Source organism: Pezoporus flaviventris, unplaced genomic scaffold (assembly GCF_033815535.1).
Source record: "Pezoporus flaviventris isolate CSIRO_AGI_PZ_B2104156 unplaced genomic scaffold, CSIRO_AGI_Pfla_v1 ptg000045l, whole genome shotgun sequence".
Lineage (NCBI taxonomy): Eukaryota > Metazoa > Chordata > Aves > Psittaciformes > Psittacidae > Pezoporus > Pezoporus flaviventris.
Window position 1 is genome coordinate 24,974,085 of NW_026892593.1, and position 27,103 is coordinate 25,001,187.

Consider the following 27,103-nt stretch of genomic DNA (forward strand, 5'->3'; position numbering starts at 1 on the left):
ATTATAGCATCTTCTGCCAGAAAGATGTACAATTTTCATGCATATTTCATGTTTTTATTGAAATAATTACATTACATTTCTGTCACAGTCCCCCCAAATCAAAATATATTGTAAGAAAATACTAATATAGACTATTTAATTTTTTTCTTTTCTGGTTTTGAATGTTTGGGGGTTTTTGGCAGTTGAAGAAACAGTGAAACCAAAATGTATTTATTAAGATTTCATCAAAATCACCATTTTTGTTTAGGAAAACTACAAAAAGAAATATCAAGTGAGGAGAAGAAAGATAACCGTTCTTTCCTTTCTCTACTTAACGGAGAGTTTATGGAGAGTCAATTAGAAAACCAGCAGTAACAGTGGTACAATGAAAACTTTGTTGTGAGCAAAAAAGTGAACTTGACTTATATGAGAAGCCACCAATTCACACCTGCATTAAAATTGTAACAATTTCCAGTATTTTACTTGGACTGTTAATATGATTAGCTCAATTACAATGGTATTATCATTTGCACTCTAAATTGTCCTAAGGTTGGCAGCAACATCCTCCTCAAAAGGGAAAATGGTGGTTTAGTATGTTACTGGCATCCTGAATTCTTCAGTAAGGGTACTGTGCTGTTGATTGTTTCTTATTCCTCACTCTCAGTTCCACTTAGAACTAATTTTTTTTCCACTTAGAACATGTTTTTTTTGTCTTGTTCTGTGTTTATTAATTGTAAACATCACTTTTAATCTGTATTTATTATATATTTTCTTTTACATATGTTAGTACACTCCTTGCTCTCCTCCATTTTTTTTTCCTCTTTGCTAGTCTTAAAACCTCTGTCCAGCTCCCCCATCAGTTTTTTTAATTAGCATTCCTGTTTTTTTTAATAAGCCTGTCTTATCCCATGCCTATACTCCTATAAACAACATTATTATGTCAAAGTCATAAATATTTCATTCTATACAGAATAATTACTTCTTACTGTATATATAAAAGCCTTGATTATACCACAAGATTATGCAAATGTAAACCAATATAAGTCATACAAGCAAAACTGTAACAAATTAGGCAATAGTCACCTGCTCATTAGAAAAACTGTTGCAGCTAAACTAGCTAAATCAAATCTCCAGGCAGGCAAAGAAAGTTCAGAAAAGCCTGAGAAATGGGTCTTGAGGCCTTGCAGAATTGGTGCGAGTCTACCAATACTGGTTTACAGGGATACAACTGGACTAATATTTTTGCATTGGCTCTTGTCTTTTTGTCTTGCTATCACTTCTAGTTAGCAAACTGACTAGTTGGCATTTTTGCTTCTGCATTGCTGTTTCTCAGGTTATATTCATTGGTGCTGTACTTTCTTGTTTTAACATTGTTACAGAATTTGAAATCTGGGCTATTTAAGCTAAAGCAAAATCACCAAAGGTTCAAGGAAAAGAGAAGCAAAGAGAAGTGTATGGGTCACTCTCCTAATGTGAAGTGAACTCACAACTAGGAGCAGCAGTACCTGAATTCAGCAGGTTGGGTAGACTCTATTTATCCTGAGAAAGCTGAGAATACCCTCGTTAGCATGACATCCTTATCGGGACCTAGATTTACATAGACATTTTGGTGTGCGCCACTGCAAGCTACATTTATAGAAGATTCTTGTACAGTCTGAATGCCATTATGATTTGGGATTAGAAAAGGCATCATGCTAAGCAACAGTGATGGTGTCAAATGGCAAACAAATAAGAAGAGGTATAGAGTACAGTCTGTAAATTAGTGAGTATTCTAAATGATAAGTTTTAGAACTGGGGGGAGTGATAATAATATAATCCTCTATACTAATAAAGATGTGTTTATCCAAACCTGTTAGGACAGAATGAGCACTATAGTTGTAAGTACCAGGGCAGCGATATCAAACTTAACTTAGGCTTATCTTTCCCTAATGCAGTACCAAAACTAATCAGTCTCCATGCGACTAACTTGCTAACAATGAGCAGACTCTGAGGAAATATGCATTTATCACAGTAAGTGTCAAAACAGTATTACTCATTCAAAACTGAGTTTGCAGATAAAATTGCTGTGTTAACAGAATGACTTCTTGGTTATTAAGTATTTAAAGATTTAAAAAAAATTAATGCCTAAACAGCTCAGGTTAAGGACAATAATATGGATTCTATTCAACATAGTGTCTGTTGTTGCCACAGCAAGAATAATGAATAGATCATAATGTAGAAATGAAAATCAGCTATTTAGATTGCTGGCATCTCTTACTCATGTCTGTAAATGAAATATGATTCTCAAAGAATTTGTGCCTGTAAAGCTTTTTCTTATAGTTAATGCAGTGTTTAAAGGGAGAAAACTTATTTAATAAGAGTAAATAATTCTTTATGGAAGCTGATTAATCTCTTTTTTTTTCTTTTTAATAGGTTATTTCAGTATTTCACTGTTGTGATGGAAAGTGTAGCTCTCAGTTCACCCTCTGTCTATACCTAACCTTGATGAGGGCAAACCCATTAACAAGGGCAGGTTATTCTCTGAGAACAATTCTGTTCTTCCTCAGTGAAATTCATGGCTGCTGTGGTAACTACAGCATAATAGGCAATGGACAAAAGTTATCAAGGTTGTTTGCAGAAGTTAAATATCAAGATGCTTTTAAAGTGAGCCTTGAAGTTATTACAAAAGAAGCCCTATAGCACCAGTGTCGTATGTTATTTCGTAAAGACTTCCATCAACCAACAATACCCGTTTTTCCTTTTTAGCACTAGTCATGTTGTCCTGTAAATCAGGTTTATAGGAAGAATATTTCTTTATTAGTTTCAAGTCAGATGATGGTCAATAGAAGTAATCCTCTGGGCAAAATTATTCCCACCTTCAGCTTCAAACAAGTTTTGATTCATTTATTATATTCTCAGTATGCGTGAGAACCCCCTGCTGACATCAGTAACAAGCAGTGAATGGAGAAAAACACATAGCTTTGAAAATGAGATGTTATTTGTGTTTGAGAAGAGTATTTTAACGTTTTTCTTTGTACTAAAGCTGTCACATTTTATATACAGTGGTGGGGTTTGCTGTGGTTTTATATTTTGTCACCAGCCTGTAATGTGTGTGCCATCATGCTGTATACTCAGGGAACACATCCCTATGGTAATATTACATTTGCAGACTGCTTTATGGTATAATTAAGATAAAGGATATTGTGAATTCCATAAATGTCAAATAAACTACATAGAAGTGTGTCAAGACTTAAAAAAACAGCTAAATCCTATCAAAAAGAAAAAGGAGTTATCATTTAGGAGTCTGTCCTTTGCTTAAGTGCAGGAAAAAAAGCTGCAATGGATCTGGGAAACAAGTGATCACTGCAAGGGCTCAAGAAAGTGAAATATGATGCCTGACTGCAATTAGAGTGATCTACTTCAGATTCTTTTAGATATCATGGGTTATTAAGTAACCAAATTATATTCACGTAATTCAGCACCTGCTTCATCAAGCTACAGAATATGGAATTAGATATAGACCACTTCAGCTTCACTGATTTGATAATGTAGTGGAGAGAGACTGGTGAATATACATTAATCCTATGAAATTAAATCAAGAAAATTAGCTGAAGATATTCCTGGGGGCCTATTTGGTGTCTAGTTGCATAAAATGACGAATTACCTGCTTACTGAAATAACTTTTTTTTTCTTTTTCCTTTTTTTTTTTTTGTGATGACAAATGGAATGGAACTAAGAACCGAGTTTACATAAAAATTGAACCAACAATGTACAGGTTCAAATCAGAAATCCGTTTAACTCTGGCTCTGACAACAACCAGTACCAAATCATTAGAGCATAAGAACAGAGCAAGTATATAATTTTTCTCTCAGTTATTCCTAATTTGGAGTATACAGACTACACTGTTACTTTTATTTTCATTTGTGTATGATGGACTTTCTACTATTATTATTTGAACCAGTTCTGTTATTATTTTCTGGTCTCTTCAGTATCCTGTATAATGTATGCAAGTATAATGGAATCATGCATACTCTGAAGAAGGATGTTGGTTTTTAAAATTCTTTAAGATAATGTCATCTGATGTTTCCTCATTCTTATGAGAAATGATGACATAATAAGTAAATAAAGCCTATGCATTCTTTATCTGTGCTGTTCTAATTTTATAGACTTCTGACCATGTTGACTCTTTAGGAGTCTGAATTATTTAATCTTTTTGCATATAGAGACATTCCAGTATTTCTAACCATGTTTTTGTCCTGTTTGTAACTTTTCTATTGGCACTTCATAGTCGGTGGGAAGCTTACTCACTTCTGTCTCCAGAAGAAGTCTGAACAAGTAATGTAAGATGCAGAAGTCTATCCTGCACACTTTTCAAATTAAGGGAGATTAACTCCATACCAAACTGATTACTTTAAATATTAAGTATAGATATTGAAAACCTGTCTTATGACCTCACTCTGAAAATGTGACTATACTATTTTAGCTATTCTTAGTCCAGCCATTTCATACTGTATTTGAAAAGATTCTTTCTTGTATTTTTCTTAAGGTTTTCTAAACAATTTGTTTTTTCTAATCTGTTACCTATAAGTGATTCCTCTGTAAGCAATGTCAATATTGACTTTGATTTTGATTTCTTGAAGTAAAACATTGATGGATTAAAATTATTGAAGTAAATTAATAATAAATAATATGGCAAAATATGTTTAAAAAACATATGAGTGAAGTGTAGAAGTCCTAGAACTTCACAATATTTGATCTGTAGATGTGTTTCAAATAGTTCTATCAGAAATACTTTTTCATCCTCAGGGAAATATGTATGATTCATAGTAATTTCCGTTTTGGTGGGAGACAAAACAGAACTTCAAAGGACAGTGATAAATGGAAAGCACAGCATGTTTAGAAAAACCGCTGTCTTGGTGTGATTAGTATACATAGCTCAAATCCAAGACACAGGTTCTGTTTAACTTATTCAGAATAGACACTTGAACCCTGTTCTGCTGTACCCAGAATAATTAATAACCAAAAGCCTTAGGTGGATTATAGAATGCCTCATCCGTTTTGACTAGCTGTTTCTCTTAAACCTGAGAAAACATTCCCAGTTAATGTTTGTTGTAACCAGTGCATTTCAGCAAGCTATTCTGAGTTTCACAAAATGTTTTATGTAAAAATTATTATCTCTGAAGCAGTTTTCCTTTTCCTCTTGTTACATGCATGAGATGCTCTTCGTGCATGCAAAGTTCTCTACTTTGTATTCTGTCATTGCTCTATCAAATCATAATGTGCTTTGTATTTTCCACATTTTATTTTATTTTTTTCTTTTTTCAGTATTTAAAGATTTCTATGGCTTACATTTTGGTTACAGGTTTCTCTTGGACTTTTACATGCTCGAGCTACTCATATCCTCTGGCCTCCACAACGCTGGCAGAAGTTACAGGCAGTGCTTCCTCCAGAGCGCAAACCACTCAAGAGAGAGCAAGAGTGATCTGAATGTTCAGACAGAAAAACACTGAAGATTAACCAGGAAGAGCTGCAGTGGTTATACCATGTCCCATAAGAGATTTTGCCAAGTGTGCTTTCACATTAGGTACAATGTCAGCAAATACATGTGACATCTTCATGTTAAAATGCCACTGTAAGTGTAATTTTTGGGGGGATTTTGGTGGGTTTTTTTTGTTTGCTTTGGTTTTTTGGTGCATTTTGTGTTATTTTACTTTGAAATAATTGGTTGTAGAATGTTCAAGTTTTCTGGGAGCAGTAAAATGCTTTGACAGATTATGTCATGTTTGCCTGGATAAGAAATTATTAAAAATTATTAAAACCTTCAAGAAAATATCTTTTACATTCATCTTGTTTCTTTAGTAACTGAATGGAACCTTTAGTGTTATCATTGATTGCCTACGAAAAAAAAATACGTGATAATCTTTTGGATTGTCCTATAATTTCTAATACTGAAGAATCAGTACCTCTGTAGCTGAAGAGTTCATCATATGCATTGTTTGGTTTTGTTGTTTTTTTTTTTTGGATTCACTGTTATGTGTTCTGCAAAACTAGTGCCAGAGTCATCAACAAAAACGAAGGCATTTGTTCCTCACTTATTACCTCAATGATATTTTTCTGTTCATGTTATCCAGACATGCATTCTGCCTGGACATGTGCACACATACACAATGTGACATACATATACACATCAACATAGGTGTAACCATGTACATGTGACACACAACATAGGCATATCGACTCTGTACTCATATAAACAGTAATGGCACCAGCGACTTCATCCTCTTGCTGACTGATAAGAATAAAAACACATAAGTGGGAAATATATATAAATATATACAGTATGGATGCCTCCAGGATCAGACACCTGCTTTGCCCAGTATACAGAATCCTACTGCATACTGGCACCTGGGTCCTTGTTCCCAGGCAAAGGTGTACACACACAAATGGGTCTCCCAACCAAACAGCAGTCTAAGCAGCTGCCTGGGACCCCACAATGCCTCATGTTCACCTCAAGGGATACCTTCACCCCACCTTCTAGGCCATGTGCCTCACTCACCTGTTGGTCCGGCTTGGTGCTGGCCAGCGTCGTTCACTGGCAGTGCACCCGCATCACACCCCATACTGGCACCACAGGCATACGGGCCTCCCACCCCTGGTCTGCCCCAGCTACTGGCACTCAGACCTTCCCCATACATGCACACAGTTCAGGGACCTCTGCACCCAGAAAAAGTACTGAAAATGGAGTTTAATTAGAACATGAGAGTCTGCACTGATCAGGTTCAGCATCAACAAACTAGCACCTGTTTATGTGTGATCAGCTCCTTTCATACCCTTCTCTCTCTCTTTTTCTACCCTTGATCCTCCCCAAACCACCCTCATTCCCCTCACTTTGGTCCCCCCTAAATATCCCACAAGTGTTGCACAGTATTGGAATGCTGCTCCCTGCACCTCACAGCAAACCCGATACCCATAGGCAGTGTCACCAGTCTGTGGGGCAACACAGACAGCCTCCCCACTGACTTCTCGTGTTCACTGTCCCCCATGAAGGTGGTACAGGGGCGGCTGTGCTCCTTCTTGGCTGTGAGAATGCGACTTTCACAGTCTGCTGACTCCTGTAATAGCCACAGAGGAAATAAGTCATGGTATTATTTGGCTTTCCCCAGCTGCCATCGCTCCTCTGGGCTGTGTGGAGACCAGCTCTTTATCATGTAAACTTATATAGGCTATGAAAGTTTAAATTTCCCAGGTACTCAACTGTGACATGCCTCAAGGAATATCCATTAACCTTTATTTACATACATATATTTATAAATATTTATGAATTTATATGAATGTATAGGATATATATGATGGAATTTAGTATATGCCTATTAAGTCTGAGGATGTTACAAAGGGTGTAAAGACTGCCATAATTTTGGAGAATGGTATTAGACTGCAGTGATCTGAATTCAAGAATTATGAGTAGAGAGTCTGGTGGAATAATTACCTATACACACGCTGGATTAAGTTGAAAGAAAATTTGGAGATTATAGAAGAATGCAGTTGAGCATGAGTCAACAACATCCTGTTCTGAATAAGGAAAATAGCACACTCTGTAAGCAGCAGTATAGACTGTAAACACAGGAAACAATATTCCTGCTTAATTCATCTGCAATATGATTTTAGGCACGAGATTCAGAGGAAAAAAATGAGGAGCAACTGGAGTCTTTAGAGAGAAACAAAAAAAGGGAAGAGAAACCAGAAAAAAACATGACCTATGAGAAATGCTGGAAGAACTTGGATTTATCATTGAGTCTGGAGAGTCTGAAGCATAGTCTTCAAAGTCATGAAAGGTTTCTGTAAAGTGTAAGAGTATCATTGATTCTCCAAGTCCATCATGTACAGGAGGAGAACTAAGACTTACTGTGCAACAATAATACTTTTAGGTAATACATGGAGAAAGAAACATTTGAATTTTAAGAGTAATAAAACATTGGAATAGATTACTTTTCCTTGCAAGGTTTTATCTTTTTATTACAAGGCCTGTTTCTACTTTGAGGCAGGAGACCTTGATATCCATGTCAGCTATTATACATTCTCTGATTGACTACTTTGTGATGGGTAAGCTTCATGGTGCCTTTGATGCTAGGCAGGTGGGCAGTTGCATGTTTCCTTTAGATTCCTAAGATGCAAGCCTAACAGTATCAAAGTAGTCTCATGTACCACTTTCTGGTAATAAGCATTTAAGGAATCCAGTTCCTGAAAACAAGCTATTTTGCTACATACTGGCATAGAATCATAGGATAGTTAGGATTGGAAAGGACCTTAAGATCATCTAAGTCCAACACCCCTGCGGTGGGACAAGGACACCTCACAATAAATCATCTCACCTGAGGCTTCGTCCAGCCTGGTCTTGAACACTGCCAGAGATGGAGCATTCACAAGTTCCCTGGGCAACCTATTCCAGTGCCTCACCACCCTAACAGGAAAGAATTTCTTCCTTATATCCAATCTAAACTTCCCCCGTTTAAGTTTTAACCCATTTCCCTTGTTCTGTCACTACAGTCTCCAATGAAGAGTCCCTCCCCAGCATCGCTGTAGGACCCCCTCAGATACTGGAAGGCTGCTCTGAGGTCTCCACGCAGCCTTCTCCTCTGCAGGCTGAACAGCCCCAGCTTTCTCAGCCTGTCTTCATATGGGAGGTGCTCCAGGCATCATATTATTCTTTTAAGATAATGATGTAACATGGAGACTAGGAATCTGTCATGGCATGCACAAAGCTGTTCAGGTCTGAAGCCATTAAAAAATAGATAATTTAGAGCAGAACCCTCCAAGGAAAGAAAGGTAAAGCCAAGACAATAGGTTGTGCTTTAGTAAGCAGTTTGTACTGCCTTTCTCCTTGTTAACCCTAACAAAATAACACACTTACCAGACATCAAAGATGGCATCTAAGACATACAAGCTGAAAGTAACATAGGAGCATCAAGTAATGATAGGTATTAGCTCTTGCTATGCAGAATTTTGGTTTCACAAATATTTTTCATTCCTTTAGATTTGTTTACCACTAAAATCAGAAAGAGCTCTGAGTACTTCCAGCATATTACAAGTAAAATAGCTGTCAGAGGCATCATTTCTCAGGAGTCTAGCAGCTGATGAACCTGCATGCTCTTGCGCAACTTTGGCATTTTGCTATAACATGGAATAACCCTCTCTTTTTGGAATATTACTGTCATTGCTATTATGACCAAGAAAATTATTGCATTCTTCCTTCTCACTCCAACATGGTCTATTCTTATCATGCTCCATTCAGCATCTTGTCCAAGGTCATATAAGATAATCATGATAGGTTTGGAAAAAAAGCAGGATTTCTTAGATCACAGTCTACATTCTTAGCAGCAAGAGTTGTCATTCACTATCATTTCTTGTCTTGTACAATTAATGTACAAATGCACCATTTGTGATACAAAATACGAATCTAAATGAAAGAAAAAGAGCAAAAAACAAAATTCTAAGTAGACATCTTAGACCTACACTGTTATATGGTGACAGGGAAAGATGAGGTTTTTTAGAACTAAGGCTTTCTGTGCAATAAGGCCATACAAATAACAAATGATGTAGAGAATGCCTTTTTTCCACAAATTCACCCACGTGGTGGTTGCTTAGGGAATAGACTGGGAACCCCAGAGATAGCAGAGCTCAAATCTTTATCCCTGCATCTGTACTCCTTTTCAATGATTCCTTTGTGCGAAATGAACGCACAGATTATTAGGTCCGGTGACACAGATGCAAACTTAATTTCATCTAGTGTTTTCCAATGCTTTTTAATTAAAAAAAAAAAGAAGTAGCCTATTGTGGAAGTTCTAGCATTATATATTGTGCCTTTTAATGCTGTGGCTTTGTTTGGTTTTTAATTTGTGAAATAAAAGATAAGTCAGAAGCTGGTTTATGTAATTGCTCTGCAAGAGATTTTTAAGCAGAACATTACACAGAAAATATTGCCAATATTCAAACTATATCACCAACCAAATATCATCTTGATTGGAATTTATTCAGTGTGTTATTGAATGAGCGGCTCACATTTGGATGATGTGGTAACTAAAAACCTGCAGGTGTAGAATATTTAAAAAAAAAAGGCAGCAGCTTTTTATGAATATAAGGTTATCCTGATTATACAGCTACAAAAATTTAATTTGAAAAAATGGTTAATTTGTGGTAACTTGTTGGAAGTGTATTAACCCACCACATCATGTACTATCTTTCTCATCCTACTCACAAATGTCTCACCATTTTTTTAACATCTAACCTTTTCTTATATCTTTCTATTAATTGTCAGAACTGAATTTTACATTCTCTGGGAGCTAAACCACGCCACCCTAATTTTTAAAAAAGTACATTGCAATTAATAAATGAAACATATAAAAACATTTTTGAAGCACTCCCTATAGTTTTATCCATTTGATTACAAGGGTTAATTGCAGAAATGGTTTGGAGTTTCCTGCTGGACAGTGATGTCTCAGGATCTAAGATCAGGCTACAGTACTTAACATTTTAACCTGCTTTTGAGGAACCTGTAATTAAAGGAATGTGTTTTCTTTTTTGTCCTGCATTCTTCCCTGATTGTGAAAGGATGGTTTTTGAATCTGACATTAAGTACTGTAAGGGTTCAGGTAAGTAATCCATTTGTCCAGTAACCTCCTCCTGACAAGGGTCAGTAAGTTGTACTTCCAGTAATGAAGAGTTTGGAATAACCTGCCATAAGGGAAATTACTTTGCAACTCCAGCGGTTAGTGTTATGCCCTGAGTCACTTAAGTTTAAATCCCTTACTTATATCATTTCTAATTTAACTGAATGTTCTCAGTATCTATAGAAATGTTCAGTGCTCACTTAGCAACATCTGAAAAGCCTCAGTTTACTCAGTAGCACATAAGTGAGTAATGTCTGAATTTTTTAACATTAACTTCTGTATACTTGTGTTATAGAATCATAGAATTGAAGAATAGTTAGGGTTGGAAAGGACCTTAAGATCACAGAATCACAGAATCCCAAGGGTTGGAAGGGACCTCAAAAGATCATCTAGCTCCAACCCCCCAACACTGCCCCTATCTTAAGTTTGGAGCAATTGTTTCTTCTTGGCTGCTTCTGTATCCTAGCTCTGGCTGGGATAGAGTTAATTTCTTTTCCTATTGACTAGTGCAGTGTGGTATTTTGGATTTAGTATGAGATTAATGTTGATATGTTCTAGTTGTTGCTAAGTAGTGCTTAACCTAATCAAAGGTAAGTCTCCCACGCTTTGCTATTGACAGGTGCAAAAGAAGCCATGAGGAAGCAGAGACAGGACACCTGACCCAAACCAGCCAAAGGGATATTCAATACCATAAATTGTCATTCTCAGTATATGAACTGGTGGGAAGTTGGCCAGGACCTAGTGATCACTACTCAGGGATGGGATGGATATTAGTCATTGTGTAGTGAGCAGTTGTGTTGTGCATCACTGTTGTCACTTTTTTGTTTGATCTCTCTCTTTTTTGTTATTTCCCTTTTCATTATTATTATCATTAGTAGTAGTAGTATATTATACCTTATTTCAATTATTAAGCTGTTCTTATCTCAGCCCCTGGGTTTCACTTCGTCATGGCTTCAGCAGTAGCAGTCATTTTTCTCCTTCTTAGCAGCTGGTGCAGTGCTGTGTTTTTGACTTTCAGCCTGGGAACAGCGCTGATAACACCCGTGTTTTCAATTATTGCTCTTTAATGTTTACTCTGACCAAGGACTTTCTGAGTCTCATGCTCTATCAGGGAGGAGAGAAGCCAGGAGAAAGCAGAGACAGGACACCTGACACAAACTAGCCAAAGGGGTATTCCATACCACAGCATGTCATGTCCAGTATATAAAAACGGGGTGGGGGGGGCTACCCAGAAAAGCTAGATCACTTCTTGGGTCAGGCTGGGTATCGGTCTGTGGGTGGTGAGCGGTTGTATTCTCTTCCCTCATTATTTCCCTTATCATTATTATTGGTGGTAGCAGTAGTGGTTTGTGTTATACGTTAGTTACTAAACCGTTCTTATCTCAACCCATGGGAGTTACATTCTTTCGATTCTCCTCCCCATCCCTCCAGGAGTGAGTGGAGTAAGAAGCAGGGGAGTGAGCAAGCAGCTGCATGTTTCTGAGTTACCGTCTGGGCTTAAACCACGACACACCTTTATTCCAGTTCTTCTCTGCATTCTGCTGGTGGGGGACAGGGTGTCAGTGAGTGAGCAGCTGTCTGGTACTTAGTTGCTAGCTGGGGTTAAACTGCGATAACTGTCTACTGGAATCCATCACCTAAGACCATATCCTGGTCCTGGGGTTATGTTTCATTTTTTAAAAAAAACATCTTGAGAGAAAGATGCTGAGAGTGACTTTGATGATGGTGACTACATGATAGTGCAGTGATGTCCTGGGTTCAGCAGTAGCAGTCGTGATGGTATATTGAAATAGACTAATATTTAATCTAGTAGATTCACGTGAAAAATAGCAACATTCAGGCTCAAGGCTTTTCTCAATCTGATGCCAACTGGATAAGCTTTTTGAAAAGAAATTATTGATTTGGTAGATGAGGGCAGAACAGTGGATGTTGTATACAGAAATAATATTCAAGGAAATACATAATTCTGTGAAGAACAAAGTGCTAGAGGAAAGTTGAAGTATCTTTTGCCATAGAGCTCTCAGTTACAGACTCTTTAAACTTGTGACCAAGATAAGATATAAACTTTTTAAAGAATATCCACAATGAGGTATAAATTTCTGTAAATGCCGGGCTGAATCCTTAATAGCATTACCTAATGCCTTGTAGTGAGATTAGACGATTCTTAAGGTTTTATTTACAGTGAAAGGAAGGTTGTTAAGTCTCCAAAGGGAAAGAACAATTATGTATAAAAACAGAAACAAGGAGAAGCTTGAACTGGAGAAGCTCACAAATACTGAAAAAGTTTCTAAGAAAGAAACTTCTACTTTAAGGCTTTAAACAAAATGCTTTGGACTGTATTTCAGCAATTATCAATAGGTTTTTTTTTCCTCCTGCCAGCTGTCTAGAGTGACAGAGACTGAATGGAAAACCCATATCATGATCTTTCAAGTACTTCTTCAAGGAAATCATGCATGATAAGGGCACTGTCTTCTCACACTGTTATAATAATCATAGAAAGATACGCTCTGTGCCTTAAGTTTGGAGTATAGTTGGGGTAAAATGAATTTCTTATCTCTCTGTTTTCTTTTCTTTTTAAATCATCCATATCAGCTGTTAGTGGATATGAAGTGTTGAGTAAAGAGCAGATTAACATTCTCTGCTAATAAAAATATGTTTTCTCTCCCAAAAGTTAACAATAATTGTCCCTTGGAGATGGCTCTGTCCTACAAGAATGAAAAAAAAAACCAGCAAAACAAACCAAACAGGGCTTACAGTCAGATGCAGAATCCAAAAGGACTTTTTAAGGCTACTTCATGAAGTAGGAATACCTAATCCTTCGTCGAACTTGTAAACTCAGCTTCACTTACCAAACTTCAGCCATTTAACTGAGGCTGTATTCATAATCAGGGCTCTGTTTAATAGATTTTTAAAGACAGGTCGCTTCAGAGCATACTGCAGAACTTTCAGCCTTATACTGTGGGTTGAATCAGTCTCTGAAGGTGGTAGTCTGTTCTCAGCAACTCTCGAAGGGCCTTTGGTTGCCTCAGTTAAGTTCTATGAATATGAGCCTTGATTTTTTTTTTTAATGATTTAGTAATTTGTCCGGCAGATTGCTATCAAAAAGCTCAGGTAAGTCAAATTCAAGGCCAAATTGCCTCCTAGCTCTTCCTCAATTTTATGACACAGATTAAGCTTGAACTTCCCTTTGATCCTATGAAATCATGTATCTGAAAGTTTCCCTTAGTGTTGATTTCTTTCTTGATGGATTGTTCGTAGTTGGAAACAATGACATTAAGATTTAAAAAAATAATCTCCACCAAAACTAGTATCTATATTTTCACAGAAATGTTGAAAAGAAGATTTAGACATTTTGCTTTAACTCACCTATATCAACCAGATTATATAGAAAACTGTTGATTACATCCCAGTTTACACAAGGAATATCTTAATAATGTCACTGTTATATCCCACTTGGCGGGTGAGGCCGGAGGTGATTACTGTTAGCTTTTCACCAAGAGATCTCACTTGTGTTTCCTACTTTTGAAGTTAGTACTTTTATGTGAGCAAATGGAACAATATGTACTTTGATCATATCTTAAATGTTCAAGTAAAAAAATAATCAAAATATTTGTTCTAAATTTTAGCAACTAAAAAAAAAAAAAAATTCTGTAACTAAATGAAGTAATTTTAACCCATACTAAACACAGTAGTATCTAGCAAGTTCAACAGAAATAAGAGCTTCTGTTCTCTCTCGACAACCAAATAAGTTGTTTAAACTTATTTGGATTGCCTTGTGCCACAATCCTAAACCTGACATTGAATTCTCAGTAACTGGGTGCCAAGTGTGAAAGGGCCTGTTCTCTAAGGGTTGACTTAATGCTTTTTGAAAATAAGGTTTTTTCTCCTTTTGAGGCATGTGTCATTCAATGCTTGACTTGAGAAATCATTAGCCACTACTGAAAACCACTGCAAGGCTGTTGGAACACATTTTCTCTTCTGCTAACTGGATAAAAAAAAAGAAAATGATTCCCTTTACCTTTTCTCTATTAATAAGCTGTATTCAAAACAGACCCTTCTCAGGGAGAGGGTGATGAAAGATTTTTAAAAGCACTGAAAACTTCTGACAATATTTTCTAAAAAAAAAATAAATAAATGCAGCAGTAAATGCATTACTTTGATTGAAAGGTAATGGAACTTCTTACCTTAAATTATTTTGGGATAAATCCAAAAAGTTGTTCAGGCATCTAGAAGTAAGCATAAGTTCTTTATTCTATCATTTAGGCACAGTGAGTCTAATGTTTGTGGAGCATTCTCTTTCTCTTTTTCACACACAATCCTGTAAGTATCTGAGGTATGAAAAGCAACATTCACAAAAGGTTTCCAGTGCTGCACTACTTCTTCAATGGATTAACGTCTTCAGTCTGAATACCCAGGCTTCTTAAACAGCAAATAAGAAGAATTAGCTCTGGAAGAGTGAGATCTCCAAAATGCACTGAGCAAGGCAATGTCCAAATTGTCCAAAGGTAGGAAAGTTAGTCTCTAAGATTGCATCAATCCTAGTTAAATAAAAGTGCATAGGAAGAGTCTCAGCCATACCTTGTCTCAGGAAAATTAGTACTTTCTCAAGCAAAACCCAGAATTCAGGAGTTTACAGAGGCATGTGATCATTCTTATAGGTGGCAGCCATTGATCTTATGGGATATAGACACCTTTCTGTTCTTTGCACCATCTACTGGAATCAGCTGCTAGACACAGTTGTTTTATATGCTCCAGTTTTCCTTTGTTAGGCTATTTGTCTAGTTTGTAGAAAAGCCAGTGTCTATTCCACAAGAAGTATCATCCAGAAAAACAATGTCATACTTTTGCATTTTAGCAGAAACTTTGCTCATGGCTTTCACAGGTCTCTTGGATCAGATAATCTGTTCATTTCTTCCTATCTTTGTAGCACATTTTTCGTCCTTTAAATTCTTGCCATTCTGAGATGTTATTTAGTAAAAATATTCCTCTCTCTCTCTTTTTTTTTTTTCTCCTGAGAAAGTCCTTAATATCTGCACTTTAAAAAATCAATATGGAATATTTTCCCATGAGTATTTTCTCAGAGATTCAATGACATTGTCCTTACTTTTCCTTCCCAACTTCCTTTCAAAATGTCCTTCCTCAGTTTTACAAAGGCAAAGCCATTTCTACTCTCTGATCTATGTGTTTGTAGTTTTTACCAACCTGCTCTGAGAGTCTTACCACCCCTCTCCTCTGGGATTATTTTTCTCTTTTCTCTTCCCTGGAAAAAAAAAAAACAAACAGCATAACAACAGAAAAAAAAAACAAAACAAAAACAAAGTAAAGCAAAACCAAGCAAAAGAAAGCAAAGAAAAACTAAACATTGAAATAACAAAACAACAAATGACCCCTTCTCCCCAAAAAAGCCCCTCAAACCTACATTTCTAGCCTGGACGTATCTACATAGAGGAGGAATGCAAGTGTTTTTTTAATATAAGACAATTTCTGCCCATTTCTGCCTCAAGTCCACTGACCTCTGCTGCACATTTCCATGAACAGTGGGTGTCTCTACCACTTCCCTCATAAGCAGTGCCAGGAATTAAAAACTGTAATAGCTTGGAAACTTCTGCTGTTTATGTCTGAAACATAAACACATCCTTTCAGAATAGAAATATAAAAATATACGTAGTTTAAAATTTGCATAGAAATTCAAACTCTTTAATTATAGATTGCAAAGTTTAAAATTATAGATAATTAATTAAGAAAGGATAAGTTCAGCCCTGATGCTCCTCCAGGTCTTTAAATATCAGCCAATTAAGGGAAATGAAGAAACTGAACTGATGAACAGTGTTTATTTACAATAATCTGCCCTTAAGCCTGTGAATTTTACGCATTTCTATCTGCATGGATGAAAGGTGTCTATATGAAGCATAGAATCATAGAATAGTTAGGGTTGGAAAGGACCTTAAGATCATCTAGTTCCAACGCCCCTGTCGTGGGCAGGGACACCTTACACTAAATCATATCACCCAAGGCCTCGTCCAACCTGGTCTTGAACACTGCCAGAGATGGAGCATTCACAACCTCCCTGGGCAACCTATTCCAGTGCCTCACCAGCCTAACAGGAAAGAATTTCCTTCTTATATCCAACCTAAACTTCCCCTGTTTAAGTTTGAACCCATTACCCCTTGTCCTATCACTACAGTCTCCAATGAAGAGTCCCTCTCCAGCATCCCTATAGGCCCCCTTCAGATACTGGAAGGCTGCTCTGAGGTCTCCACGCAGCCTTCTCATCTCCAGGCTGAACATAAAACTAATTAGTTACCAAGGGAAAATCTACAGCTACATTGCAATCAAAATTGATGGACCCCATCGAAGACTTAGCATCCTACAAGAGCTGCCAATGTTTGAACAGGAATAGGATAATTACCTTAATTAATGCAGATAGATAGTATTATATTTAGAAAGGAAAAGCTGCAATGATAAAAAATTTATCTTTTCCTGTTGTAAGTAAAGTACAGATATTTATGACAAGTCATAGATGTATCTTTTGACCTACTTGCTGTTTCCAGTTTCAGAAGATGCCAATGTTAGTGATTATTTTATACAAATTTAAGATAACATAATTTCATAAACACAAAATATAAACCAGGTAAGTTTGTATTCTGCTTCTGAAATCCTATGCCCCTGTCCTCATCCAGCAGCACCTGCTCGCCCAGACCTGGCAAACATAAGGGTAACACATGATGAGCTTCTATGTGATATACATAGAAAGTTTATTTTAGTTTTTGGCAAAAATAATAACACATCAGAATGAGAATGAGTTACCTCCCAGAGTAGTCAAAGGTTGTGTGTAGGAGGGGAGCTCTTTCACTGCCTCATCCCTTGCCTTTGCTTACTGCTGTCTCTTCATTACCCATGTACAGCTTCTCATTTTGTCTTTTCCATTTACCAGATCTTTTCTGTAATTTTACCAGTCTGTAACCTCTAGCAGTAATTACTTACATCTAGCATATAAATTAGAGGCAAAGTGTTAAAATTTTATGCTTTTTGCATGCGTTCCCTTCCACTATCCCTTTTTTGTATTTAACAGTGATTCTGGAAATTATGTGTTGGCTATCATCTTCACTATGTTCACCAAATCTGTGTTCTCACAGGGGTTGACTGGGCATAGTCAAACCAGACAGTGCTAAACTTTGCCATGGCACTTTATGAATGACAGGACAAATCCCATTGTTATCTTAATCTTGGCTGAATATACATTTGCATTTGCAAAAACTACCTAACAATCTGTATTAGGTATGATTTTAAATTTGAATGCTGCAGCCTTGGTGGTGAGAGAATCCCAATATCAATGCAATAAGAACTGAAGGAGTCATGTGATCTCTTGGGCGATAACATTTCCCACAGCCCTGATCTCATCATTCCAGCAGAAGAAACAACCAGTACAAAACAGTTAAATGGATAATGTTATCTCAGTCTACTTATGTGAAATAACTCTGATAGGCAGTTTGAATTGTGACTTTGCAATTGTAATGAAATCTTTTAAAGTGTATTTTGAAATATACGAATGATTTTCCAAACTGAAATCTAAACATTGTAATTCTATTGACATTTCATTTTTTCTATATGGGATCAGTGAAATTAAAATTATGCAGAGCAATTTTAATGTGAGAAAAGATAGTCTTCTATATGCTAACTTCTAGAAATATTTATCCTAATACTTCTCAAATCTTTCACCTTAAACTGACTATGTTTGCTTTTGCTTTTAACTCTGCACATCACACTACTACTGAATGAAAAGACTTAGCAGGTTGTCACTAGAAACCAAAGCACAGCTCGTGTGATCAATTATAACACTGGCAGTCACATAGCTTGTATGTCTAACATTAAAAGATTTAGTTCCTTTGTTCAGGATGGCATTGGGATATTGCCTGGCAAAATGCATTTTAAATCTGTTTTGTCTGTAAAATTATAGACATGTATTTCTTACTAAAAGTTTGCCCTTGTTTAGTTTGTTCTGGTTTATTACTTAATTTGAGTCAGATTTTCAAATCTTTGATGACTTTGAGCAATTAAATTTCCCAAGATTTTGAGGAGGAATGAATAGAACTATGTATCTAGTAAAGTTCTGTTTAAAATGAGCTGTGAGAGTTTGAATATATGAAATGTTACAAACCTCCTAATTTGTATGTGCATCATTTAGCTGAGAAAAAGACAGGGTCATTTAAAAACAAGTGTTTCTTTTTGTTCAAAGAAACCTACCTTGGTAATAACATAATTAATGCAGCTGACAAACAGTTCTAACAAATAAATTATCATATGCAAATACTTGAAATTTATTCTTCTGCAAAATATTGCAGTGTTTTATTCCAGTTAAAAATATGGAGAGGAGAGATTACAAATTAGAAATGAAGAAATCATCTTCAATCAGATCTGCAGGGTGTCTAGCAGGAAAGAAAAGTTCAGAAGATGGTGAAACACTAATGTCTGAGTCTGTAACATTCAGTCAATATTTGGTACCTGTTGTTTCTGGTTTTTTTAATACCAGGTTCTTCAACTGAGCTGTTTCCTCCATTTTTTTACACTGGATATGTGCTGTCAGTTTACACCACTGTTATCGAATATCATTGAAGACAGCAGGTTTTCAAGTTCAGGCAAGTCTTTGGCTAACAAATGTGTCTATAAACACACTATTTTGAGCTATTCTGTTCCACATATTACATCTAATATAATCCCATTGAAATATATTTGAGGAATTATGCGTATTAGTTTTAATTACTTGTAAAACCAGCTTTTTATAAGGCATATTAATATTTCATTGGCCACAGCCCAGCCTTTTCTGAAACCTGTGGGAAAAAAGTGATCATTCAGTCTGGGAGATCAAATGCTTTGATAGAAAAATGCATTAAAATTTATTTGCTTAAATCCTTAGGAGAAAAGTTTGATTCAGACTAATGTTTTTGTTTGAGATGCCAATAAAAGATGCACTTGCTAGGTCATTAACTTCCTACTATGCTGTTTCTGTCTTTGCTGTGTAGTGGACTGTGGTACATGAACATATCAAATACATTGTTTGACATTAGATTCTTTGTCCTTCACTTCATTTGTCATATATTTAATACTTTTATAGTGGCCATCACTCTTCAGTACAGAATTATATCTGATGTATAAAAATAAAGCAAATTTAAATCCTACCACTGTGAAAAACAGGAATATGATAAATCGGCAGGGACAAAAAAAAAAAAAAGAAAAGGTCATGAAGAGCCATCCAGATTTCTCATCTCCTTTTCATTCGGGCATATTGTACAGCAGTTCAGGAGTGGATATCTCTCCTGTTGCACTGGATCTCAGAAAACTTTACAGTCTTGGCAAAGGTAAATGCCTGGTCAGATTAACTTGAAAGAAACAAAACATTTAAAGTATTCCATGCATTCTAAAGACTAGGTTTAGGAGGTGGATGAACCAAGAGAAAGTTACTGAGGAATGTTGGAGAGGAAAACTTGTTTCAATGAAATTCTATCTAACTTGCTGTGTTGTAATAGAAAGAAAAAACAGTGGGCATAGTAACATAAGATAGCAGCAAAGAAACCTATACAGCAGATGAAGGTATTGTTAATGTAAATTAAATATGAAGAGAAAGTGACATGAAACATCTGGAACAAGAAATTGACTTTCTGGAATTTTGCCATGCTAATAGCTAACAAACAAAAAAAAGAGTAGATTACATAAAGCTGAAGGATTGTCTGCCTGTAATAGCACAGTGCTGCAGTATTGATCTTGACTGTTAGACAGTGCTGCTGTTGTTGTTAAGATTATTTTCTTTATATTCAGTTTATCCTGTTTGAATTGGAGCTGAGTTTTACATTATGATATATGATATTTCAAGAGGATTGCCTTGTACAGGAAAAAAATCTTGGATACTGAAATTGAATGTAAGAGAAGAATATTTAGATAAATATCATGAACAAGTAAGTTTTATTACTCACATGCCTATCTGTAACGCTAAATATAGGATACCTCACAGTGTAGAGCAGCTACTGAATTAATAAGTAGGATATTTTTATATTTGGCCCTCAGTTATGAAGTACCTTTTTTTTGTGAACCAGATTAGGTTAATACCCAACCTTAGAGAACAGTATGTAAGTCTTTACTTTGCTCAGGTCAAACAAATCCAGACACTAAAGCAACTGACAGATATATTTTGATGTTATTTTTGACCTGAGGACTTCAGACAATTTTTTATTTACTTTTTTTTTTTTTAACACAGGTTTTAAAATTGTAAATTTGGGATCATTCAAAAAAGAAGAAAATAAAATCCCAAAGATAAATATTTATAATTATATTCAAATAAATTCAATCATTTTGATGATATTTTTTTTGTCTGTTCTTTGTTTTTCCAGAGTCTATCATACTAACAGTTTTCAGGGAAGCAGCTTTTACTAACTTCAGGTAAAATTCCAGTTAACAATATTTAGAAAAGTTGAAATAACTATGGCATGTGAAAAATTATATTTAACAGAGCATATATCCCATCTGCATTTATCAAAATTTGATTTACACTAGACTGGCAAAAAGTATAGGACCCAATTCAGGTTCCAGTACAGAGTGGTTTGATGTTAAAAGATATATAAATTAGTCCTAAATATAGACTGGATTTGATAACGTAGACAAAGGATTCTGCAATTGTGCATATGAATGTAGATCACTGGGTTATTTTGGAGGGAAAACAGCTAAATACCATATTTTGATTATACCAACATTAGACAGCCTCCCACAAACAAAAACTAGAGAAAGAAGACAGAAATTTAATATAAACAGAAGCAGACAGATCTGGGCTAAAGAGTCAGGTCTGTAAATTTTGTCTTTAGAGACTGCAGTGAATTTGGAGACTGTATGGGATTATCCAGGCAAAGGAAAAGGAGGGCTGCATTATGGAACCCCCCACATAAATCAGGAATGGGAAAATTTATGAAGAACACAGTTACAGGATACTGATGCAAGCCATAAGTAGGAGGACAAAAAAAAATAAAATAAAAAAATAGCCTAGTCCCATCTCTATTTTATCTCAGTCTGAAGTTAAATCTGGAGCCACGCTGGACTTCAGCTACTCTTGCTCAACTGGCTGCACTGTCGACTGAGGATGGGTTATTAGAGAGCTGTGGTTCCCTGCAGCATGGAAACCAAAAAACGCAAAGGAGCAAGGCTGACACTTCACAAAAATTTTAAACTGGTAACAGTACCTGGTGCCTTTACTAAGCTTGGGAACCAGAGATGAGGTAGCAGTTCAGGTAGGAAGTGGTTGCCAATACAGGTGGCGACACTTCATTTTTCTTCAGAAGAAACAAAACTGTATTGCGAAAACTGGCAGGTTTGTGTAAGTGTGTCAGGAAGCATAAGTGTCATGAGAGTGACTTCTGTTATGACTCGTTCTCTTATGATTATTTGGAATATGTATTTTAAATAATTCAGTCACCTATTTGGAAATAAAAGCAATCTGGCAATTCGATCACGAAGTGCTTTTCAACAACCTCAAGCCTCTGAATTGCTTACACCTGTATTTAGCTTCTACATGTTTTATTTCAGTAATCATTCTGCAAGTTTCCCTTTGTAATTGTCCTAGTTTCAGCTGGGATAGTGTTAATTTTCTGCCAAGTAGAAGCATTCCTAACAGTAGTGCAGTGCTGTGTTTTTGGTTTAGTCTAAGAGCAATGCTGATAACACACCTATGTTTTAGTTGTTGCTAAGTAGTGCTTACCTTGATCAAGGACTTCTCAGTCTCGTGCTCTGTCAGAGAAGAGGGGCACAAGAAACTGGGAGGAATCAGAGACAGGACACCTGACCCAAACTAGCCAGAGGGGTATTCCATACCACAGAACATCATGCCCAGTGTATAAACTGGGGAGAATCACCTGGAAGGTCCAGATTGCTGCTTAGGTGGGGCTGGGTGTCAGCTGGCAGGTGGTGATCAATTACATTGTGCATCACTTGCGTTTATTAGTTTGTTATTTCCTATCCCTTTTTACATTTTCTCCCCTTCTAATTTCCCTTATCATTAGTAGTAGTAGTATTATACTGTACTTATTAAACTGTTCATCTCCCTTTTTTAAATTTTATTTTCACTGGGCCTAATTTTCATTCTGTTGCTTACCTACTTACTCAGATTATTTCTGTTTCCATGAGTGCTCATTTTTTCAGTCTTCAAAACAGTTTTTGAGTTTTCCAAGGATGTTATTACACAATTCAACTTTTTGAATATATAATCAACCCTATAAAACTAAAAATACAAACCATTGTTTCTTTTTTTTTTTCCATCTCACAATATTGGTACCTTTGGATATTATTGTATTTTTTAATTTAATTCTTCTGTATCCATGAAGGAAAACATAATTATCTAGTTATGTGATAGACCTGACCTGATTTCACTCATCTCAGTATTAATGTATCACAAAGTCAGATTCTGCAAAGTTATAAGCTGTGGGATACTTGCAGAAAAGCAAGCTGAGATTGAGAACACAGCTGGAACGTGTGCATAGGGGGGAATCCATTGATGAATACCTTACATAAACAAGGTAAAACTTGTATATTCAAGTGTACTTACTTTCTCCTTAAAATTCTTTGGTTTGTTCTTTTGGTTGCTGTTTGGGGTTTTTTTGGTGTTTTTTTTTTAAATGATCCATTTTTTTCCCTCCCCTTGTCAAAATAAGAAAAGTGCAAAAACTGCAACAGGTTGATTGTGGTTTTAAAAGTAAATTATCTTGTTTTACCAATTTTGCTTTTAATGATTGGTATTAAATAGTGGCTAATTGGATGTCATAAAGTGATTTAAATTCTTGAGAACAAGAGAACAGGCTGGTCAGAAAAGCAGAGTTTGAATCAGTGACTAGGACAAAATCGAAAGGTCATGTGGTTAAATGGAACATTGACCTGTAAGTCAGCCTATAAACACATTGTTAAAATATGGAACATGTCAAAGATTTGAACTCTAACAAGAAATTTAAATTAACTGAGGAGTCAACTGGATAAATTGTTGAGATTAATTGGAGGGCAGAATGAGACTTTGGGTTATGAGAGGTCTTGTATGGATTGGTTTGATTTTTTTGATCTAGATGAAAACAAATGAAGTGAAACAAAACAATCTGAAGGATAAAAGGGTTAAGGCTCACTATTCAGTATATTACATGGTTTCATGCCTTATGTATTCTTACGCTGTGGCCCTAATCAATCTCAGTTTTACTGACAGAGTTGTAAGTGCCTCTAAAGCAAATCAGATACTGCTGGTAGAATGGAAATTATTCAACATGACCAAGTAGTTTCTTTAAAAAAAATATGTATCCCTGGGCTACAGATGCTCAAAATCAATGTTCAGTGCTCTGTTATGGATGGTGGACAATATTGTGAGGCATACAAAAAATATTCATGATGTTAACTTCCTTTGTCACTGAAATGTCACTGGATTGTCAAAATGAATAACTGAAAACCTATTTTAAGTTTAAAAATCTCTCTATGGATAAATGATATCTGGTATATTGGACAATGAAATTCTTATATGTATTACTGCATTTAAAGAAGACTCTGCATGTAGAATAATTATGGGTTAAGAATTCTAGTAAAAAAAATTATTGAAATAAAAAAAAACATATTGCTCATCAGAGACAAAATAAAAGCCTAGCTAAATTAGTGGTATGCAAATATTTGCAGGTAAACAGCACATAAGCAGAGCTGTGCCCAAAAGGCCACTATATGGGATCTTCTCAATAAAACAATATTGAGAAAAATTTCTATACGAAGATGCTGTAGGCTAAAGTCCAGAGAAGTTGAGCTGGAGGTTAATGAACAGGCAATATATCTGCATAAGAAAATGGAAGTGCCTCTTGATTAACTGCATGTGGAAATAAATATTTATCAATATATGTTTTCTCATTCATAGTCAGACTCTAATAACCAGTATTTGCTTAAATGACTCTTTTATTAGTATGAATAAAGGTTTACCTAGAAAGATACTAGTACAAAAAACATGCATGGCTTTTTCTTTTTCTTTGCAATGAAGGAAAATCAGATTTGGGTTGGTTTGTTTTGTTGTTTTGGCCTTTTTTTTTTTTTTCTGTTAGGCTGTATGGTGTGTAATAGCTCAGATGCATAGCAATTAGGGAGAATAACCAAAGTATTTGGAAATATCTGTGAATCCTTTTATTCCAGAGCTCACCTTGCTACTACCAGCTAAATGTCCATATTAAAATTTTGTCAGGGTTCCTGTATTACAACTCAAACTGGAGTAGCAGATGTATTCAGAATGTGTATTCATATTTATTACACTTCACAGGTTCATTCCTAGGAAACATTGAGAAAATATATGTTCTGGGAGACATTACAAGATGGTGTCTGATTCGGTATTTGTAGGTGTGTAACCACTGTTCACCCTTTATAGACAAGCTCTGTTCTTGTTGGCAGTATTATATACATTTCTGAATAAAAGAAACTGTATGATCAGTATAAGAATTTGCAACATACTTTGATTGCTAGCTGAAGTCTGTTCCCAGACTCAATTTATACACTGAGGCCAAATCACCTAGAAATGTTTTACTTTGATTTGTGGAGGAGAATTACTTGAGTGCTGTTTCTTTCCAGCTCTGTTCCAGGAATTTTGTAAAAGGGTTACACCTGAAAAAAATACTGAAACCCTGACAATATTTCTTCCTGTACTGGGAATTTGACCTGCAAGATGTTGAACATCTGTTACTAGAGCTTATCTGGATTTATAGAGTTGGATGGTGAGTTAACATGAGAATACAGAAGCACAGTAAAATATAAAATATAGGGAAGATTAAGATAAATGAAGCACAGTTAAATATAAAATATAGGGAAGATTAAGAAAAATAAGCAAAGCACTTATGTATTAGTTTTTCATTTACTGCACCTCTCTTGCTCTGGATCCCTTTGCCTAACATCAGTCAGATGAAAGTGAACTGACAAATATAAATTTTACTTATCAAGTAAGTGTACTAAGAGCTTCTTTTTCTTCCTACAGTGTCACTATAGTGTTCGCTTAAATTGAAGTGTCACTGCCCTACAGCGCTGCTTTTAGAAACAGAACTGAAAGCTTGTAGCTTTCACATTTTTGCATTAATTGCATTAAAATGTTTGCCCCTCTGTAAGATTAAAAAAAAAAATGGTTATGGCTTATTTATTTTAAAGTGAAATGTTTGTTTTTAATATAGTAACTTCCTGAAAGCACCCCTTTATACAATGGAGTTTTATTTAGAACATGAGAAACTATAAGCCATTGACATTCATGCACGGATAAAAAAGCAACATGTTAAGAACGTGATTAAGTCATGGTGACCTCCCTCTGAACATTATTTTATCCTGTTGCAGCTGAACAGGAAATCATTCCTTTAATTCTAGCGTTTGAATCCCATGGCTTAAAGCTGAATCACAGAGTCATAGAATGGTTTTGGTTGAAAGGGACCATGAAATAGCAAGTCCAACCATCCTGCCATGGTCAGGAACACCTACTACATCAGACTGCTCAAAACCCATACAGTCTGACCTTGAATACTTGCAGGTATGGTGTAGCTACAGGTTCTCGGAGCAGTTTGTTCCAGTGACCCGCAACCCTCACAGTAAAGAATGTATTCCTTATATGTAATCTAAATCTACTCTTCTGTTTATTTTTTTTTTTCCATTTAAAACTATTACCCTTCTCTCATACTGTTACAAGCCCAGGTAAAATGTCTCTCTCCATCTTATAAGAACTCTTCAAGTCTTGAAGGGCTGCAATAAGATGTCCTCAGAGCCTTCTCTTCTGTAAGGTAAGGAAGTCTGTAATTCTCAAGTTGTTTTTTTTTTTCATAGTGAGCTTAAGAAGTTTATATGGTTGTATTTACAAGCTTTCAAATGAGGCTGCAGAGACTTTTTAGGTAAATTTTCATTTTTGATTGAGCAGATCATTTAACTTTCAATTTTAAGATACTTATATCTTCATTTCTAGATAAATACAATCACCAATAGCTCAATTATCTTTTAAAGATGTTTATATCTTTTATAAACATGATGATAGCTCTGGATACTTATTCAAGAAAATGCCAAGGATCTTGGAGTTGATATTTAGATGGAAATTGGGAAACTGATCTCAGAAGAGTAATGCATAAAATGCCTAGGTGTTTGAGACGCATTCACTGCTTAATATTTTAAGCAATGATTTTCCTTGGTACATAAACCTGTGCTACCTGTTGCAACAAATGTCACTCCTGGCTCAGAATGCTGGAAAGATCAGAAAGCTCAGTAGAAATAGCAGTGGGTGACCTGACTTGTGTCTGCAATCAGACTTTGCACTAGCACTAGACTAAGATATTAGAAGTAAAATCACAACCCTTTTCTTTAGCTTACTGTTCATACAGGAACACAAAATTCATGGGGTCAGAATATTTTGCAGGAAGAAGACAAAGACCAAGTTTGCAGTTTTTCTGCAAAAGACTCTGCTCCAGAACAGGGACCTAGTG

The 27,103-nt window shown here is 35.9% G+C and overlaps 1 protein-coding gene across 5 annotated transcripts in view; it reads left to right on the plus strand.

Moving 5' to 3' along the window:
* The window catches only part of IMMP2L (inner mitochondrial membrane peptidase subunit 2), a 628,424-nt gene that overhangs the window by 441,103 nt on the left and 160,218 nt on the right, over positions 1-27,103 (plus strand). For 3 of the 5 annotated variants that reach the window (XM_061467718.1, XM_061467721.1, XM_061467716.1), the window contains one exon: positions 5,321-5,659. In XM_061467718.1, coding sequence (XP_061323702.1) covers positions 5,321-5,440 — 120 coding nt within the window. In that variant the 3' untranslated portion in view covers positions 5,441-5,659. Of the gene's footprint in view, positions 1-5,320; positions 5,660-27,103 lie in introns of those variants that run through there. The other 2 variants (XM_061467717.1, XM_061467720.1) reach the window with 2 other exon arrangements.